The sequence below is a fragment of the Hydra vulgaris genome, chromosome 05, assembly GCF_038396675.1.
Source record: "Hydra vulgaris chromosome 05, alternate assembly HydraT2T_AEP".
Taxonomy (NCBI): domain Eukaryota; kingdom Metazoa; phylum Cnidaria; class Hydrozoa; order Anthoathecata; family Hydridae; genus Hydra; species Hydra vulgaris.
In genome coordinates, this window is record NC_088924.1 from 18,331,315 (window position 1) to 18,354,225 (window position 22,911).

The window sequence follows — 22,911 nt, forward strand, 5'->3', positions numbered from 1 at the left end:
AAAGTAATAAGTTCATTGACTTAAACAAAGTCAACTCAGTCTTGTAATGTGTGTGATTGTAAGCCAAAAGAGATGAATGATATAGATTTAGTTAAATATGAATTCATCTTACATTTAGGTTATAAAATGGAAATCAAGAAGTTTCAAGCCAGAACTGAAAAAGAGAAGCTTACTGTAAATTTAAAAAAGAATTTTATTAAATCAAAGTTCAGAGAAAATTTAAGTCTCATTGTTGACCAGTTTAAAGAAGGCTTTGGTAAAAGCAAGGACGGAAATACTTCAAGAAAAGCATTTCAGAACTCTGCGATTTTCTCTGAAATAACAAAGGCTGATATGGAAGTTATAAAGAGAAAGCACATTGTCCTTATCGCAATATCCTCTGGGTACTATATCGATAGTAATTAACTTGAAGTTTACTGTACTGATACAGCTAAATTATAGTTAATAAATATGGTTGGTATATAATGCAACCAAGTGTTCAAAAAATTCTGATACAAGGTCGCTCCATTTTAAAGCAATTTGATTTGCCAATTGCTCAATACTCTGAGGAAGCTCAGGAAAGTCTTAACAAGCAAATCCGAAATCTAAGGTAGCTTCACACAGCACAAATATCAAGAATTAACACGATGAAAGATCAGATGCACTACCTTTTGATTAGATTGGTTCCAAAAATCTCAAGCATTTCATTTGTAAACCACATGAATTATCAAGGAAAAACTTTGCCTCCAGAAGTAGTGAACTTATTAGTAATTTAAATTGTGAAAAGATTTTAATATTCTGACTTGTTTTGTATTGTATTATAGGTTGCGCTAAAGACTCATAAGGCGCTTTGTTACGCGTCTGCGCGCATTAAGCAAATTTGCGCGCGTTAAACACGCGTGCGAGTGTTTGACGCGTGCGCGAGCTTTTGTGTAATAATAAAATTATGTTATATTTTGGGTCAAGGAACCTAAGTTTTTTACTAAAAGTATTATTTACAAATTTTAAAGTCCTCTAACGCGCGTTTTGACGCGTACATATGCGTTAAAAACGCGCGTTAGAGGACTTTAAAATAAAAAATTTTAAGTTACTAATTTAAATTCTTTGACCCCAAAAACCCCTATTTTAATGCAAAGTATAAGCTTAATGTACATGTTGTTAATAGTTAGGTAAATTTTGCCGCTTTTAACTTAATCTGGGTCACTGTGGGTCGCAATAAAAAAGGACGGCGGGGGGGTCAATCTCTAAGAATCAGGTGAGGGTGGAGGGGGCGAAGAGGGGAGCCAGTGACGTGCCCCCTTATATATAATGGTTAATAATGCTCAGTTTTAATAATAATTTTCGAAATTTAGTCTAAATATCAAGAATAAACCAGCATCAGCGTCCCTACTATTAATAGCTAGTCCTAAATATACCATATTTAGAAATAATTTATAAATATACCATACTAAATATACCATATAAATATACCATATACAGAAGATAAGTTGGTTTTCTGAGTTAATTTTAAAGGTCCCCGCGAGTCCTCTAATTTAGTTTGATTTGTTTTTATACACAGATTGGTCTGGCTGGGACTGTCGCGATAATTTTGGTCCGCCGATAAAAATGACCCCGGACTAAATTTCTCAGAAAATATAAATCCGCTGGGATAATTTTTTCCTGAAAAAATTGGTCTGAGCTAGAAAAAATTGGTCCGTAAAAAAAAATTTAGTTTGCATGAGTGTATATATTTTTAAATTATCATGGAAGACGAGCTTGTTAAAAAAGTTTTTACTTATTTAACTAATAAGAAATACCCTGATGGAAGTTTAGATGGCGAAAAAAAAAAAATTTGAAAAAAGGCTTTAAAGTTTTTAATTTCTGAAGGAGGGGAATTACTATAAAAGTATAAAAAGAAAGACAAGGTAACTAGTTACGTAACAGAGTTAACTCGGTAAAAGAAAGACAAGGTCTTTTTTTTAAAAAAAAAAGTAAAAGTTTTTAAGTAAAAGAAAGACTAGATCTTTTTTCTTTTCTTTCTTTTATCCAGTTAATTATGCAATATTTAAATATTGGTATTTAGGTAATATACAAATATTGATAATTCGATGCTTGGATTATCAACATTCATTTGTAACAATTATTTATTCTAAAATAAATATTATAACCTATTATTTGTACATAATTTTTATTTTTTTTAAGATTTTAAAATATAGATTAATGATAATGTTAATGAATATTTTAATCTGCTAAAATTTAGCAGAATAAAATATTCATTATTTAGCCTAAATCATCAAATTTAGCGTAAATTTGAAATTGCTGCATGCTAAATTTTAAATAAGGAAATGAATTATAAATTAACATACATATATCATGGCAATATAACTCAAAAAATTAGTTAAGAATTTTAGTTTTTATTTCTGCTTTACAAATTTAATTAATTATTATTTTTGACAGTATTTTTGCCATAGCTTATAGATGGCATAATTTTAATAACTAAATATAATAAAATAAGAGTAAAAAGACAAGCAGTTGTAAATGGTTTGACTTGTAGTTTAAAAAATGAATAATTATGAGATCATTTTATTATCATAAATTGGTATATTAAAATAAATTATATAAAGATATTCAATTAATACTTGTATGTGATGTTTTGTATGTGAAAGTTAAACTGTGGGAAACCAGAGATGCACTTAATAAAGGTGAAGGCTCCATGGTATATGGTTGGCATAGATTTTTTTGGCCCACTCAGTCCAATTAGTGAAGATGGTTGTAAATGTATTTTAACTATTAGTGACTATTTTTCAAAGTGGGTTGAAGTAATACCCATTAAAGACAAAATGGCAGTTACAGTCGCAAGATTTCTATTCAAGGTATTGCATTTTTGTTTTTGTTATTGTTTTAGCATCCTTGCTAAATGCTACCTTTCTGTGTATCAAGTTATTGGGTCCTAATTGTTTGCATTTTTTGTATTCTATATTTCCAAACAACCTTAAAATTCCCTGACATGCATACTTTTCTTCCCCAATTTTAGCGACTTCATTTCACCACCACTTTCTTTCATAGTTTATGATCAAACCTTAAACATCAATAAAATAAAAAAAACTTATATAAAGATAATATTATAATACTTTATCTTTCTTAAGAGATCAAAAGTGATGATCTTGAAAAGAGATTAGGAATACTTGGTGTATCTGATAAGAGCCCATTGTTATTATTCTTGGATATAGTTAATTGATTTTAGAATTTTGATTTTACCTTATTAAATAAATCGTATGTTCTTATGATCTAAGTGTCTAATGTATATTAGCATCTATGTAACTTCATGGTGTGCATATTTATAGTACTTTTATAATAAGTCTATCATTCAGGTTTTTATGAGGTTGGGAGTGCCAAGAGTTTTGCTGTCAGTTAATGGAAATGAATTTTGTAATGAACTTAATAATACACTTAATGTATTGCTTGGTATAAAGAAAAGGCTCACAACACCATATCACCCACAAGTAAGTTAAATTTAAAAAAGTTCTTAAATAGGTTAATAAAGAAATACGATAATAATATCTCAAGTTATTCAGTCAATTAGGTCAATTAATTTAAATTATTTAAATTATAAAACAAATTTTTTTTTGATTTAAGGCTAATAAACTCGATTAACGATTTAATCAAACTTGGCAGAATATGCTAGTCAAATATGTATCCTTTAAAAAGGAACAATGGAGTATTTTTCTAGATATCTTTTCATTTGCGTGCAATACATATTGTCATGACTCTACAAAGTTCACACCATTTCAACTGATGTATGGTCGACCAGCATATCTTCCAATTGATGTAGATTTCCAGACAGAATCTTTGGAAGAATTAAGTTCAAATTATTTTAAATTAAAGGAGCCTGACACGGCACAAAGTGAATATAAGTTAGTGTTGGAAGAAGCTGAACAAAATATTTTAAAACCTCAAATAAGGAAAAAAAAAATTATGACAAAAAGCACTCGAAACCTGGAGTCTTTATAATCAATTCATTAGTACTAAAATTAAATCATAGATGTAAAAAAACTAAACTTAAATCATAGATGTAAAAAAACTAAATAGGTTTGAATTAATGTACCAGATAAATTGAGATAAAATAATTCTTATTAAAAAAAGTTCTTACTAAAATATTCCAATAGAACCAAAGTGATTTGTCCAGATAATTTTGAATAAATCATACAAAAAACTTATGGCACGAAAACTCGTATTAGTATAACTGGTTTATTTTTTTCAAATAGTCATGTAAGACCAAGTCCAATAAGAAGATTTATGGTGATTACTAAACAAGAGAATGAGCTCAAGATAGAAACAATGATTTTTTCAAAAATTTTTAGAGTTAAAAGTTTTGCTTTTTAGTGAGAGTGCCAACAAGTTAATGTTAAAAGTTTTGCTTTTTAGTGAGAGTGCCAACAGAAAGAAGAGGGGGTAGTTAGTAAATTTATCTATTATATCACTTTATTTAAATTTATTAAAATTGAAATATTTTTATATTTCTAATAAGTTATAAATAAGTAAAGTACATATAAAATATATTAAATATATAAAGTATATATAAATAAATAAAGTAAAATTTTGTATCTTAATTTGTTTAATTCATTCTCTTCAAATAGTAATTTAATTTGTCGATTGTTAGGATTATATTTGTTGATTGTAAAGATTATATACTTTGTATTATTATTATTTTTTTTTTTTTTTTACAAATATAAAAATCTATTTTTTATGCTTCTTTTTTCATTTCCTTAGTTTGATGATGGAAAATTTGCTGGGAAATATCAAAGTTTATCTAAGTGATGATCAAGTTAACACTGGCAACTATAATAAAAAATAATAACTTTCTTGTTCAGTTTTTGAACAGTTCAACTCCTTCAGGTATATCTAATTATTTAAAATTTAAAATTGGTTGTGTAGTTATTATATGTTACTTAGAAATTGAGTTAAAAGTTTGCACTTTTCAAAATAGTAACAATGATGCATAGCTTCTTCTGGTAGTAAATGGGTATTTGTTCTTAGATTTAGTTGCAGCTATAAAATTTTTTTTACAATTGGTACTAAAATGTAATCTGTTTTCTGATTGGCATATTTAATGGCAATCAATAAATTTCAAGTTTAAATGTTTCTTGATTTGGTAGGTGTCTAAAAGAAACCTGCTACTCTCATAGACAAATATGTGTTGTATGTTAAAGTACAAAGCAATATAAGTTGCAGGATATGAGCATATTTATAATATATGTATGTATATATATATATATATATATAAATTTTTCCTAGTCTTGGTTACCAACCCATGGTAATCTTTTATTTTAACAGGGTTGCGGTCTTAGGCCTACGTCACTACTTGTCACTACGTCATTTGCAACTACTTCTTTCATTGACAACTATTTGTTTCACGTTTTGCTAGAACAAGAAATGTTAATTTTTAATCAGAATTAAATAAAACAAAGTTTCCAAATCTAGTTTCAAAGTATTCATAATGGCAGTCTTTTAAGACTGCCATTATATTATTTTTTATACACTATGATTTTTTATTTGTTTAGATTTAAAATATGTTTAAAATATGATTATGTTTTTTACTTGACTTTTTTACTTTTTTAAATTTCTTTTTCTTTAGTTCTACCTTTTGTATAAACTTCATTGAACTACCTGTTGAAATATGGTTTCAATTTTATTTTTATGGTTGAACTACCTGTTGAAATATGGTTTCAATTTTATTTTTATGGTTGAACTACCTGTTGAAATATGGTTTCAATTTTATTTTTATGGTTGAACTACCTGTTGAAATATGGTTTCAATTTTATTTTTATGGTTGAACTACCTGTTGAAATATGGTTTCAATTTTATTTTTATGGTTGAACTACCTGTTGAAATATGGTTTCAATTTTATTTTTATGGTTGAACTACCTGTTGAAATATGGTTTCAATTTTATTTTTATGGTTGAACTACCTGTTGAAATATGGTTTCAGTTTTATTTTTATGGTTGAACTACCTGTTGAAATATGGTTTCAATTTTATTTTTATGGTTGAACTACCTGTTGAAATATGGTTTCAATTTTATTTTTATGGTTGAACTACCTGTTGAAATATGGTTTCAATTTTATTTTTATGGTTGAACTACCTGTTGAAATATGGTTTCAATTTTATTTTTATGGTTGAACTACCTGTTGAAATATGGTTTCAATTTTATTTTTATGGTTGAACTACCTGTTGAAATATGGTTTCAATTTTATTTTTATGGTTGAACTACCTGTTGAAATATGGTTTCAATTTTATTTTTATGGTTGAACTACCTGTTGAAATATGGTTTCAATTTTATTTTTATGGTTAAACTACCTGTTGAAATATGGTTTCAATTTTATTTTTATGGTTGAACTACCTGTTGAAATATGGTTTCAATTTTATTTTTATGGTTGAACTACCTGTTGAAATATGGTTTCAGTTTTATTTTTATGGTTGAACTACCTGTTGAAATATGGTTTCAATTTTATTTTTATGGTTGAACTACCTGTTGAAATATGGTTTCAATTTTATTTTTATGGTTGAACTACCTGTTGAAATATGGTTTCAATTTTATTTTTATGGTTGAACTACCTGTTGAAATATGGTTTCAATTTTATTTTTATGGTTGAACTACCTGTTGAAATATGGTTTCAATTTTATTTTTATGGTTGAACTACCTGTTGAAATATGGTTTCAATTTTATTTTTATGGTTGAACTACCTGTTGAAATATGGTTTCAGTTTTATTTTTATGGTTGAACTACCTGTTGAAATATGGTTTCAATTTTATTTTTATGGTTGAACTACCTGTTGAAATATGGTTTCAATTTTATTTTTATGGTTGAACTACCTGTTGAAATATGGTTTCAATTTTATTTTTATGGTTGAACTACCTGTTGAAATATGGTTTCAATTTTATTTTTATGGTTGAACTACCTGTTGAAATATGGTTTCAATTTTATTTTTATGGTTGAACTACCTATTGAAATATGGTTTCAATTTTATTTTTATGGTTGAACTACCTGTTGAAATATGGTTTCAATTTTATTTTTATGGTTGAACTACCTGTTGAAATATGGTTTCAATTTTATTTTTATGGTTAAACTACCTGTTGAAATATGGTTTCAATTTTATTTTTATGGTTGAACTACCTGTTGAAATATGGTTTCAATTTTATTTTTATGGTTGAACTACCTGTTGAAATATGGTTTCAGTTTTATTTTTATGGTTGAACTACCTGTTGAAATATGGTTTCAATTTTATTTTTATGGTTGAACTACCTGTTGAAATATGGTTTCAATTTTATTTTTATGGTTGAACTACCTGTTGAAATATGGTTTCAATTTTATTTTTATGGTTGAACTACCTGTTGAAATATGGTTTCAATTTTATTTTTATGGTTGAACTACCTGTTGAAATATGGTTTCAATTTTATTTTTATGGTTGAACTACCTGTTGAAATATGGTTTCAATTTTATTTTTATGGTTGAACTACCTGTTGAAATATGGTTTCAGTTTTATTTTTATGGTTGAACTACCTGTTGAAATATGGTTTCAGTTTTATTTTTATGGTTGAACTACCTGTTGAAATATGGTTTCAATTTTATTTTTATGGTTGAACTACCTGTTGAAATATGGTTTCAATTTTATTTTTATGGTTGAACTACCTGTTGAAATATGGTTTCAATTTTATTTTTATGGTTGAACTACCTGTTGAAATATGGTTTCAATTTTATTTTTATGGTTGAACTACCTGTTGAAATATGGTTTCAATTTTATTTTTATGGTTGAACTACCTGTTGAAATATGGTTTCAATTTTATTTTTATGGTTGAACTACCTGTTGAAATATGGTTTCAATTTTATTTTTATGGTTGAACTACCTGTTGAAATATGGTTTCAACTTTGTAAATTTTAATGATTTGAAATTTACTATATTGGCCATTAGCCAATAGTTAAAGAAAAGAAATTTAACATATTTAAGGTAAAAATACTTTTTTAACTGGTAACATTGCAGATCAGTTTAACGCTTTTCTGTTTTAATATATTGTACTTGTGATGTTAATAATGAGATTTTTTTAATATATTATAATGTAATTTTAATTATTTCCCTAATATATTTTTAGATTTAAAATGTTTTCAAAATGATTCTAATGTATTACATCGAATGTAGTACATACAGGTACATCTTGGGGTTACCATTAATAGATCCCCTTTGTTTTTTTAAAGTGTTTTTTTAAGTACATTTATTTGCTAAGCTAAAAACATTAATTGATACAACAATAAATGGATAATATGGATGAATGAAGAATTTGGATAAATAACCAATTGTTGAAATAATTTTGAAATAAAATGTAAAAATAAAAAATTTTATAATTGCATATGGCTTATAAATTTAAAAGCAAAGCTTACGTCCAATCCAAGTCTACTTATGTAATACAAACCCTATGAATACTTAAGTAAAATAAATGTAAGGCAAAATAAAACCAAATACCGATGTATTATACACGAAGTTTTTCTAGAAAAGTTACGTACATAATACATAAATAGTCCTAAATAAGTATTAATACGTTTAAAAGATACGTATTTAAAATATCTTTCCATACATAAAAAGTCCTACAATACGTATTAATACAGGTTTCGTAGCGAACTTGGAAAACATGGAAAATTGGTACATTTTGTCAATAGTTAGGGAATTATTAATTTTTAATTAGATAGTCAGGGAATTTTGATAGAGAAAGTGACTTATTTTATAATTATGGTGTTTTTTTCTCTTGCTGATACCATACAGTTAACTCAGGAATCGATAAGGCTTTTATTGTAATTATTTGTTTTGACAATCCTAAAATGTCCATTTATAACATATCCAATAGCCGATGGCTTTTTTAAATGTTATTTCGTGTTAAAAATAGTCAGGAAAATTGACTGATTTTTAAAAAAAGTCAGGGAATTTTATATGAAAAATTGTCTACGAACCCTGTCATACATTTAAAAGATACGTATTTAAAACATCAGCCGCTAAAAGTACCCTAAATTATACAAAACACGCACAAGTACGAATTAAATATTTACAATTTTGTTTAGGCTGTTACATTTAAATAAATAGAAAACACTTAACTTTGTAGAATACACTAACAATTTACATTAGGCATCGACCAAAGGACTAACTAATTTTTTCAATATGTAAAATAGTCTATTATCAGGCCCGTACCATGAACATTTTTATAGTACGATTTAGGGAGTTGATGACCGCTCTTCCGCCACAATTTCGGCATTATTTTTGCAGTGGTCTGTAATAAGACTTAGTAATATGCACTTCTTAGCGTCTCCTTATAAAATAGTCATTAAAAAAAGGCTCTGTCAGTCCTCTCAAGTTTGCACTAACCTAAACTACATTAGATTTTAATGAGCCCACTTGTCACTATACAGTAAAATAGTTTTTTAAAGCTAAGCACAAATTTTCAGACATGTCTGAAGCATATGCTGGGCATACAGCATATGCTTTAACTTTCAAAGAAAAGTGCACCAAAAAATACTCTAAACTTTCTCAATAGTGGCAACCCAAATCATTTTAGGTACACCTAGAGCAGGATTTCCCAACCATTTCTAAACCATCACCCAAAGTATATAATAAAATTTTCATTGATCCATTAGTTAAAATTATTACTCGGTGTAACATTTTATGTACGTACTTTTTATCAAAAATAAAATTTTGTATAATGCATTTCTGAAAAGATATGTATATTTTTTTAAACAGTAAAAATAAAAATATTAAAACTAAAATTCATTCTCTGAAATACTATTCAGAGTTTCTTTTTACCTTTTACAAATTTTTGGAAAGCTATGTAATCAACAAGGAGCTTTGATTCAGGAAAGCCAAGGAATCAATGAGGATGCTTTGTGCATGGATCAAAGCATAGTTTTCCATGGTTACTATCGATGTACCCTAAAGTTCGGTTTTAAGTTTGTTCTGAATATTGAGGGTTTTCCAGACAAATTTAAAAATCAGATCAAGCTTTACTATACTATGGTGATAGTGTAGTCTAAATATAGTCCAAGACGCAAATTTTTTGCAACTAGGCAAAGCCATCAAAATCAAGATCTACAAAGATATGCAAATATCATTAAGTGCTGGGAGAGTGAAAAAGCATAAATCAATGTCCGTAAATTTTAGTTATGAAAAGTTATAAATGGGTCAACCGTTGTTTTTTTGAATAATTGATTTCAAAAACCTGTAAAAAAAAATTTATATCAAATTTATTATTTTACACTTTTTCACGCGGATCAAAAATTTTACGTAGTATTTTGGTTCGATATCAAAACTGCAAAATTTGTACGCTGTTTGTAAAATATTATCACGAATCGTTTTTTTCAAAGCGGACCAAAATTATCAAAAAAATTGATCCGGCCGGACCATAAATTTCAACGAAAATTTTGGCCCAGGATAAAAAATTTTGCAGACCAAAATTCCTGCGACAGGACCTCTAAAATCATCTGTCATCAAAATTTTTAGGCCTAAAATTATTTTCATATTGGTGGTTAACCATTCCAAGTAGGACCAACTTGATTTTCAAAAATTGATTAAATTTGTATCACCCTAATGCGCAAAATCCCCGAAATAAAGTATGTTCATGATTTGTTCAAATGATTTGGATTTACTAATGAAGTTTTATGAGAAGTTAGCTAATACAACTTTTTACGTTGGAAAACAAAGTTTTAAAAGTTTTTTTTTCGGTGGCAAAAATTTAATGATGTACTTTAAGAAACTTTTTATAAAAAAATTATGAACTGAAAATACTAACACACGTATATCTTTGGAAGTAAATAAGACACAGAAATGGTTGAAACCATTTTGAAAATGAAATATGTTAAGGAATCCAATGCATTTAAAATAAAAATAGTTACATTCGCTATAACATTTGAGTAAGTTCCCTAATTTTGTTCATTTTGAAAGGTTTTTTATTTTATTTGAATCATTGCATGATGTTCTGGAAGTTACTTATATATATTTTATCTACTGAAGATAAAAAATTAGAAAAAGGAGCTCGTTGTCAATAAGAAATTTTTTATATTCGGTATCCGCAGCCATTTTTAAAAACTCTTGATAAATGTAAAATTTACTGCGCTTGCGTATAATAACTTAACACTTCTTTAGTAAATCAGAAGGACCGTGCCTGGATATGAATTATAATTATAAAAATAAAAATTATTAAAATATGAGTCAATCGGAAATTTTATTATCGTGATTCATTCAAACATTCAGAACAACATTCAAAAACATTCAAAACAACATTCAAAAATATTATTTTTTACACTCAGAATTATTTTTTTCGAGTTACTTTTCCCAGTCAGTAATCGTTTTTGTTTCTGAATAAAAAATTTTTGTTTGCACATTATCATTACCAAAACAAAACAAAATAAAAGATTAACTCATCTTATGATGAAGCAAATAATTATTGAAAACTCAATGTAAAAAATATATGATAAATCTATAAATAGTCTAGAAAGGGAGCAAAAAACTTACTTGAATACAGTTCACATGAACTTGGTATAATAAACACCTATAAAGAAAAAAATAAAGCTAAGATATCTTTTTTATTAATTCCTAATATAATAATTTATAATAATAGTTATAGTTATAACAACGTTTTATAAAACAAGTTCTCTAATTTAAAAATCATTAAAAAAATAATAATTGAATGAGGTAAAATGTATACAAATAAAGATAAATAAATACAAACAAATAAGACTAGAAGAAAAAGAAAATAATAATAACCATTATTAACTAAAAGACCTTAACTATCCAGCCAACATTGACAGACGGGTACCGTATGGTTTTTGTTTGGGCTTGAGAGAACGGGATTTTAACGGGTAAGTATTTTGGTTTCCGGACGGGCCCCATATGGTTAAAAAATAAAGCACATTCGCTTGATTGGGTTTTATCTGGTTTTTATCAAGGCCGAAGGATCTGGGAATTTGACGAGTTTCCCATAAGGTTCCCAAAAGATTTAAACAGATAATTTAAAAAATCATAACAAAACCTACCAGGGCCGCCGAGAGGGGGGGGGGCAAAGGGACAGTTTGTCTCGGGCGGCAGATGTCGATGGGGCGCCAGATGCCGAAGTAAAATAAAAATAGTTTTTTTAATCTTAAAGTGCCATAATTAAAATGTATATATTACTCGCGTTATATCATTATTTTTAACTTCGCGAAAAAATTTTAAAATACAAACTCATCATCGATTTCGTACTCTACACGCAATTAAATTAAAAATGTCCCTTGAGATTTTTGCATTCATCAGACTAAAGTAAAAATAAACGTATACGTTGATAATTAGCAATAACAAACTGTGAATACAATTTATGAATAATTCTATTCAGAATTTAGACAGTATTAGTAAATATTTTTTAACTCTTTACAATCAACTTAGTTATGGTAATTCATGTTTAAGATATATATTTAACTATTGAAATATTGATTTATGACATTAGCTTTTTGAGATTGAGTTTATAATTTTTTGATGAGCTTGCGTAGTCAACTATGCTATTATTTTATTGATACGTACGGTTATTTACAGTAACTATAAATAATGAATTGTAAATTACTTTCTGGTGCCCAAAATAGGGCATTGGCTTCAAAAAGGGCAAAAGAATATGAAAAAAATAAACAAACGCTCCAAGAAACACGTTGGTTTTACAAAGCTATTAATCAAAATACTGATTTGAAGGTAAGTTAGTAGAAATATATAGGTCTATATATATATATATATATATATATATATATATATATATATATATATATATATATATATATATATATATATATATATATATATATATATATATTTATATATACATATATATATATATATATATATATACATATATATATATATATATATATATATATATATATATATATATATATATATATATATGTATATATATGTATGTATATATATATATATATATATATATATATATATTTATATATATATATGTATATATATATGTATGTATATATATATATATATACATTATATATATATATATATATATATATATATATATATATATATATATATATATATATATATATATATATGTATATATATGTATGTATATATATATATATATATATATATATATGTATATATATATATATATACATATATATATATTTTTTTTTTCGAAGCAATTTACGAATAATAATTAATCATTTTTCAAGTTGGCCGAATTTAATAAATCAGAACAAACAATAGAATTATCGTATTATGATTATGATGATTGCGTTGAGGATATCGTTGATCTACATTCTCTTGGTTCACTGGAAAATGAAACAGATGACAGTTTTAATGATGAATTAAAACCCAAAGAAAATAAAGGTTTTTACACAAACAATAGTTCAAAATAGTTAAATAATTAATTAAATATAAGGTTTTAATTCATTTTTATAAATTCAGGCGTTGAAAATGACCCAGCACACTGGGTCATTTTCAACGCTGCCATCGATTCTTGAGCAAAAAGAAAAAGAAGAAATAATCAAAAAGGTCCGTCAACTTTACCTGATGATTTCCCACGAGATGCTTCTAATAACAGGGCCTTCCCAAAAGAAGTTCTTTTCATTGCATCGCCTAATGGAGAAAAATTTCAAAGAGATTATTTGATATGGATCCCATTGTCTAACTCTCTTCTTTGTTTCCCGTGTTCTTTATTTGGATGGGAAAATTCCGGATCCAATGGGGATCAATCTCTTCTTCTTCGCTGGAATGGAGGAATGAGAAATGACAGGAGAAAATTGAGCGATCGTATCAAAAGTCATCAAAGCAACCCAGTTCATTAAAGTCATTATCTCAATTGGAAGACTTTACACTCAGCTTTTGTCAATCAGCACGGAATTGACTCAGAGTTCCAAAAGGTACTAAGAAAGGAAGTAGCCAGATGGCGTGAAATACTTCGTTGTATTTTAGATGCAACTTTATTTTTAGCATCTCATAACTTATCATTTAGGAGTAAATATTCTAGGCCAGAACTCTAAATAATTAAGAATAAGTTCTTTATTATTACAGAACTTCTATGATATACATTTAACTAACGTAGAAATTATTGTTTTAGTGCAATATTCGTCGATGAAGAAGAACAAGAAAGGGAACTTTTTAAGTTGCCTTGAACTTATTTCTCGTCACAACGAAACATTAAAAAATCATCTTGAAACAGTTGCTCGTCATCAAAATAAGGGAACCAGAGTGGTTAATCCAGTCATCCTCATTCAACAACTTCTAGATGACCTAGGTCGCATTTGTTCGTCGTGGAATTGTATTTTGACTGAAGCAAAACTAGCGGCTAGAAACCTAGGCTTTGATACAAAATTTAAAGTGAAACGCACAAGAAGAGTGGAAAAATTCCACGAGGAACCATCAAATACAGCCCACTATCTCGAAAATACAGAAAAGAATTTTGAAGTAAATATTTTCAACGTGACATTGGACCACATAATTCTACAAATTCAATCAAGGTTTAATGTGGTGAAAAAGATTTCTTCTCAGTTTTCCGTTATCTGGCTTCAGTCTGAAGACCCTTCTTCACAAGATGACAAAGCTCGTCAACTTGCAAAATTCTATTCAAATGACCTTAAAGAAGATGATCTTGTTGAGGAAATTTATTACTTTGACCGGTTGAAAGCATTTTCCTTGTTTAATAGAGGCAACTCTCTCAATCTTTTAGCATTTTTAAAATGATCAAAATATAAAGTTTCGTTTCTGTAGTGATAGTAAAACTGCTTCGAGTTTAATCAAATCTTTGGTTTAGTCAGAAACATTTAAAAAGAGAATTTTAAATTGCTTTTACAGATCCACTCTTTTCCATTAATTTTTCTATATTGTATGCAAGCAAAATGACTGATTTTAACAAAGTTTACCCACCGTGAGATATAAGTATTAAGTGTTTACATATAAATGCAAAAATTGGCTTTATCGTTATGCATCTACCTTATTTTTTAATCATTGATATTTTTTGACTTTGATTTAAAATTGTACGCTTGTAATATTAACAATATTGTTAATTTTACAATTTTATTATACAATTTAGTATCATAATATACAAAATATTATGAGTAAGTTATATATTATTTTTATATAAGTTATTTATATATAAATATATATAATTATATATTATTGTAAATAAAATAATTAATATATTATATGTAATATATTATATATAAAATAATATATATAATTATATATTAATTTATATATAGGTTATTATTATTAGGAAATGCGGATTTTACGAAACCATTTTTTCGGCCCAATTCTGTGATACGCTTTTTCAAGTTTGTTGAAAAGTTGCATGGTATGAACTTGTTTTGCTCTGTTATTTTTTAGAAATATGTATCAACATAGATATTTTTTGAAAACTAGAATTATGGAACTTTAATTTTGCATGGATTTTTTTATGTAAAATTTTATTTATTATGAATTTGATTGTTTTTAAAAATTTGCTTGTTTTTTGGACATCAAGTATATATCGAAGGAATGCTGGTTCATTTTTCTAATATATATAATATATATTCTAATATATATAATAATATTCTCTCACTTTTAATAACCTTTTTTCTTACTACCTGCCCAATTTCATTGGAAAAAAAGCATGCTCAGACACTTTAAAACTCTACTCCAATTAGGTAAAGTTTTGTTGTTGTTTGGACATCAGGTATAAATCAAAGGAATGCTGATTCATTTTTCTGATATATTCTCTCACCCTTAATAACCTTTTTTCTTACTACTTGCCAAATTTCATTGAAAAAAAAGCATACTCAGACACCTTAACATTATACTCTTATTAGATAACTTTTAAGCTTCAATAATGCGATACACTCGCAGTGAGGAGGATTTAATTTTTATAAACAAAGTATAATATATTTAAATAATGGTAAATATAATGTCATTATATTTACCACTTTTAAATATATCATATTTTATTTATAAAAATTTACCTTTTTTCTGCTTTCACGGGGCCAAAAACAAATTTTGTGTTTTATAGTGAATGCAAAAAGTATTTAACTGCTAATTTTGAATTGTCGCAAATAGGCATCGACTCTAATACAGAGTGTAATACAGTCTGTAGAAATGGACATATTTTTTTATTATTCGCAAAAAATAGTGATTCGTTTCTCAAAACATCTCAACAAGTCACTGACATTTTAAGATAGAAACATGTAAAAATCAGGTTAAAAGTCTCATAAATAAATTATTGAATTGGTCTAGAAATTATAACAGGGCTGAGGACAGTAAGCGTTTTTATGAATTTTGCAATAAACCTTTTTTAAGCCATATATCAAGTTTGCCTAATATTGTATTATCATCAGGCTTCTCAGATGTTTCATATACCAAAAGGAATGTTTTATCTCCTTTAATTAGTTGAACATCAACATCTACAGGTTATAGCGAATGAAACGTAACTAAACATATATTTAGAGAGAAATTAGACCCTATATAAGAAAAAAAGCTAATTCTTACAAATAATGTTGGAACAAGTTAGCATTTTTAAAAGCTGAATTAAGCAGCATGCCAAACCAATTACATGTTATAAGACAAAATGTTAAACAAAAAAAAAAAATAACCAAAGCTTTAAGGGCAGAAATACCAGATCTGAAAAAACACACACAAAAAAAATAAAATTACAGTGAGCAGATTCGTCACTTTAAAGCTGAAAATAAAGCTTTGAAAATTAAATGAAAAGCATAAGTTAAGGCAACTTAAAACTAAGCATAATGCTGCTGTTTTTTACAAGTAACAGGGTAATTGCTAGTTTGAAGAATGATTTGCTCCAAATTAAGAAGGAAAGAAATGTAATTATGCCAGAAGATGAAAAAACATTTATTACAAATAAGAATAATAATTTATAATATGCTGTTGTGTAATATAACCAACAAGTAACATTCCATATCTTATGAGCAAAATAGGGTATTATATGGGTGTTATTTTTAAAAATATTCCTCATCGAAGTACTGTTAAGCAAAGAGCTTGTGAACTTGGCAGTATTCCAGATTTGCAAGCAGCAGAGTGGGCTATGCATAATAGTAATCCTACTCTTGGGTTTGATGCTACAACACAAGAAAGTGTCCACATTAATAGCATTAACTTAACATCTTTAGATAAATCTCTTGTGTTTGCTCTAGATCAGTTACCAGGAGGAACAGCATTTGATTATGAAAGTCATATATGCGCTTCAATTGATTATATGGCATTTGTTTATTCAGATTTTTACCAAAGTAGCTTTGATGAATGTCATAACTCGATTATTGAAAATTTATCTAACACAATGTCAGACAGAGTTGCAGTCAACCATCTTACTATAAGCAAAGTTTGTGCAACCTGGGGCAAGAATTTGAATGAGCTGAACTGTCATTTGCACCATCTTGACACAATTGCAGTTTCATGTCGCATGAGTGTGCAGTTTCATGTCGCTTGAATGTTCTCTTGAGTGTGAGAGTTGTTAGTTATTTGGAAATGATGAATGGCAGTTAAAATTATTTTAGCCATGAACAAAATGAGGTTTATAGATGCCAAAGGTGATCCAAAAGGATTTGTAAATTTTTTAAATGAAAACGATCTACTACGAAGTATTATTCCTAGATATCATGGAAATTGGCTTCATATTCTTTTTCATAATTGTTTCATTTTTATCAAGCATTACAGTGAGTTTAAACATTTCCTCACTGTTGGAACAGTAAAATGTAAAATTTTGCAATTCTAAGTGAGGCATTTTTTAATAAAACTGCAATAAAAGAAATGTGCGTGCTTGCATTTTTTGGAAAACTCCCTACTGAGCCTTGAATGAAAAAGTTTTATGTTTTGGTGAGGATGCAACTTTTGATCATGTTTCTGGTAGTCAATTAGTGAAAATGTGCTAATAATTACAAATAGTAAATCTAATCCAGCTGCTCAGTTTTGCAGAAGAACAGATTTTTTTGGGAATACTCTTGCCTCTAACATTTTAAAATCAATATATGCTCCATTGCTAACTACTAACACTTGTATAAGCTTCATTAATAACCAGCTTAAAAAAATGACTTCTGCTTGTCTTGATGCTGTGCAGTTTGTCTTGAATATATTTTTCACTTTCTATTACACTAAAGACACTCTAGACACTAAAGGAGGTAAGAGGCGCAAGAGGGAGGGACTTGGTAGATATATCTTAATGATGTTGTAAATTTGTTTTTTTAAATGGTTTTTTACTAAATGAACACTATTTTTTGTAATTTTATTAAACTTCTTTCATATTAAAAATTTAAAAAAATAAATTTATCAGCTTCATCCACGTTATCACTGTCATCTGGCACCCAGAGTGAAAACCAAGACCTCCTTTGTAAGTTTTTTACTGTGTTTCAATTTTTATTTTTCATTTTAATTTTTTGAACACTTATTTATTATTTTTGTTTTAAATATAGACTAGTCTAGGAGTGATTTCTTGGTTTGGCGTCAAAGCCACCCTGGGCCTAAATCAAAAAGGGCCTTCCGCATATGGGCCTGATGATGGAAGAGGGATGGCAGAGGACTCAGGAATGTAGTTATTAACAACTTTAAATATACTTATTAATAAGTTTATATAGATTCACTTAACTAAATCTATATACTCTTCTTGATAGGTGTATGTATAGTGTCTATCTATATCTTTATTAAGTTGATACTTGTATATAATCTTTTTGTATATTAATTTTTGTATAAAGTTAAGTTTGACTTTTTTTATGAAAAATTTGTGTTTTATGTAAAAACTATTTATTATTACAAAAAAATAATATTTAAGTTTTAACCCACCCTACCCAAGGTGATGAAAAAAAGAGATATATACATCAATTTATATTAAGAGAGTAATATCATTAATAAACTTTGTTATGGTGAATTGTGATAACAACATTTAAAAAAAAAAAAAAAAATTTTTTGTTATCTTGATTTTTTACTAGAGCTTTACTTTACTTAAAAGAAACATTTAAAATCTAGCATAGTGAGATCCATAAATAAGAACAACCGTTTGGATTCTTTTTAAAATCAATCAGAGTGGTTTTTTTTTATTTATAAAATCTGAAAATAAATTCCATAAATATGGCCCACGATACTTAATTGAGTATGAACTCAATTTTAAATAATCTTGGGACAGCAAAGTTGTTGACTCATAATCTTGTCATTTTTGTTTATTATAAAGCTTTTTTAATCTTGTTGTTTTTGTTTATTATAATGCTTTTTTAATTTTGTATGATTGGTACTTGCCCAGGTAATATTACAGTACGTTAGGTAACTTTGGATAAAATCAAAGTATAGACCTTTTAGTGATTTAAAATTAAGAAATGATTTAGCTCTATAAATCATTCCTATATTTCTAGAAATTTTTTTTTCAAGACTGTTTATATGAAAATTCCATTTTAAATTTTTGTCCAATTAAATGCCTAAATAGTTTACCGATGATTCTCTTTTAATTATAGCTTTATTTATAATAAGGTTTGATAAGTTTAATAGGATGTTATCTGTTTTATTCAATTTTTTGAACAAAATGAATATAGTTAAATCAGCATTCAGAGAAAGTTTGTTACTTACAAACCATTAATTAACTTTATCAAACTGTTCATTAACATGTTAAAAAAGTATTTTAATATCTTTGTCTGAATAAAAGAGATTAGAGTCTTCTGCAAATAGAATAAAATTAATAAGATTTGATGATAAATAGAGATCATTTATGTACAGTAGAAACAACAATGGCCCTAGAATAGAGCCTTGTGGAACCCCACAAGTTATTGAGTGTTTAACTGTTTCTTTTGAAATCGTGGCATATGAATTGTTTTCTGTTTGTTAAATAGTTTTCAAACCAAAGTAAATTTTCATTTCTAATGCCATAGTGTTCAAGATTACTTAGCAGTATATCATGGCTTACTGTATTAAAGGCTTCGGACAGATCAATGAAAACTCCTAATGTAAAATAATCGTTGTTTAGAGCGTCCAATATCTCGTTTACAAGCTCGACTACCTTGTATTCGGTTGAATGCTTTTTTTTGAACCCGAGCTGCTTTTTATACAACATATCATTTTTTGTCAGAAGAGCCTGTTGTACATTATACGCTCAAGTATCTTTGAGAAACAAGATAAGATTGAAATTGTTCTGTAGTTTGAAATGTTGGAGTTATCAAAAATTTAAAAATTGGTGTGATACAGGTAACTTTTAAATTATCCGGAACAACGCCTGATTTTAAAGAAAGTTTGGCGATATGTAATAAAGATGTTTCAATGACATCAAGTACAGATATTACAATGTTGGCGCTAATTTGATCAAAACCAGCGCTTTTATTTTTTTTTAAGGCTATTAAGAGCATCTCGCCATTCGCAAATTTTAAGATTAGATTCGTCCATATGCGTACTATATCTTTTTAAATAAAAATCAAAACTTGTTGAGCTCAGCGGAATTGTTTTAGCTAAGTTCGGCCCAATATTAGCAAAAAAGCTGACAAGATTCTCAGCGATAGAAGTTTTTTAATAAACTAGCTTTTTATTAATCAGAAGTTTTTTTGGTAGAATATTTTTTAAACTTTTGTTTTTTCCAATTATTTTATTAATAACACGCCCTGTTTTTTTCGTGTTTTCATTTATTTTTTCTAATAATTTTGTGAATGTTTTTCGGTTTTTTCAAATAGATTTTTATAATTTTTGTATGTTGCTTCATTTTTATACTTTTTTTTTTAAAGAATTTATTATACAGTTTTTGTTTAATTTTTGAGGATTTTAATAAGCCTATCGACATCCAAGGAGTTAAAAAAGACTTGCTATTAACGACACATTTTTTTTTACAGAAAACTGCTTTAAACTGCCTAAAAAATAAATCATATGCATTATTAACGTCTTGCATCAAAGTAAATGCAGCAGAAAGGATATAAGAACTTATAACCAATAGTAAAAGCATTAATGATGAAAGTAATAAAGATTTATGCTGACATTTAGAGGAGACCTAGCCGTATGTTTTATTACAAAATCAACCCCTCGCCCCCAACCCTTTCACAACGCATAAGTTTATCAAAGCATTAAAAACAAAATTTTTTTAGTTATTTTGACATTACTGTTACATAACCGAATATTGACTTTAAATCTTTGTCCAAAATTGAGTTCATACTCAATTTAAACTCTTTAAATCTTGATGCTCTGTTGGTAAAAAATAAATCAAGTTTTCAAAGCGATAAAGTACAAGAATTATCACACGGGGTTATGCTTGCTGTCTTTAACCACCCCTCTCTCTCTCTCTCTCTCTCTCTCTCTCTCTCTCTCTCTCTCTCTCTCTCTCTCTCTCTCGTACGCATTCATAAATTTTTGGGAAACCTCCTCCCCATACTTGCATATGTACTATATGGAAGACCCCTTATGACAAATGACATTATTGATAATAATAGAAAAATCATACAAGTAAAAGGTAAACTACTTTATTTGTGATGAATGAGGAAAAAAATCAGAAAAAAAATCACAAGGATATCAGTGTATTGGCGTCACCTAAAGTAGATATGGTGCAACAGTTCCCTCTTGACGCAATTTAATGTTATCTGGTAAGAAAGGCTGCTTCAACATTGAATGTCATATGGGCTAATGACTAACTTATTAACTGTTTACTTATGTTCCTTAAAAGAATGCATTTATATAGATTTTAACTATAAACCAAGTAGTTTAAAAAAATGACGCCTTGGAAAGTCTCTGAGTTTGAAAAAGTGGTTTAAAAATAAATACTAAGCAAAGAAAAACATCCGTCTTTTAAGTGTTAGGTAAAGTGTAGCTATTTGTTCACTGTACAGAAAATATTAATTAACTCAAAAGGTTATGTTCGTGAACTTCTTTGTTGCTTTGAGAAAAACGCTAGAGTGTTCTACTCTAATCATCTATTAATTTATAGCTTTCATTATTTAAAGCATTTAGCTTTTACTGCTGAAAGATATGGTTGTTTAGATGGTGTATCTATCCATTTGAAAATAATTTCAGCTATTAAAGAATGATACAATGTCCTACCTAAGTAGTAGCTCAGAATAATGTAAACGTCATTTATGCTTGTTTGTTTTAAAGTATTGAAACCTTTACTTACGCAAATTGTTATAAAACTTGTAAATACGCTATAAAAATATTTACATTTTGTATTACAATTAATATTATCGATCTCTAATAATGGTGAACTCTCAAACTGTTTAGTGGGAATTAAATGCTTTGAAATAGAGCATACTAAACAGATTGGTGAAATGGTGAAAAAGAGTTTTAAATTTTTAAACCAAAAAAACAATAAAATTTCCGATTTAGAGTAAAGAGTTAAGTCTATGAAAGAGAATTCCGCAGATTTCTCATCACTTAAAAATTCTGGATGGATTACAGCTAACGGAGTGAGTAAAGAGCGATCACCTTAGTAACTATCTTTAGTAAATGCAGCTTTCAATGAACAAAATTAAAGAAATAAATGACCCAATAACTAATTGTTTATGGAATAGTCGAGTCAGACAAATCTTTGCAATCTGATAAAATTGGAGATGATAATAAAAATATTAATTAAAAAAGTGTAATTATTTAATAATCTTTGAGCCGAGGTTAAAACAAAAAATGTGGGAAGATTGCGGTCAAAAAAAAAAGGAAACACCGGATCCAATTTTAGTTGAATTAGAAAATTCCAGTTTGAGAAACCCTTCAATTAAGACAAGAAAGCAATAAGCTAAACTCTCATCTTGCTGCTAATACTACATTTCGATATGCTATCCGTGGAAACAAAATTGTCAAATTTAAGAAACTATAAGCCAATTGACACATTACGTGTTTATATACGAATGCAACTTCACTAAATAATAAAATGGAGGAGTTCAAGGTATTTTGGAGTTATGTAAATACATGTGTTATGAGTATTTGCCTTTAAGAATGACTTTAATTTGCCAGCAT

General features: G+C 27.6%; 1 protein-coding gene across 1 annotated transcript in view; it reads right to left on the reverse strand.

Moving 5' to 3' along the window:
- Positions 1–22,911, reverse strand: part of LOC136080649 (uncharacterized) — a 273,327-nt gene that overhangs the window by 222,725 nt on the left and 27,691 nt on the right. The window contains exon 2 of the mRNA XM_065797575.1: positions 11,503–11,539. Coding sequence (XP_065653647.1) covers positions 11,503–11,539 — 37 coding nt within the window. The remainder of the gene's footprint in view (positions 1–11,502; positions 11,540–22,911) is intronic.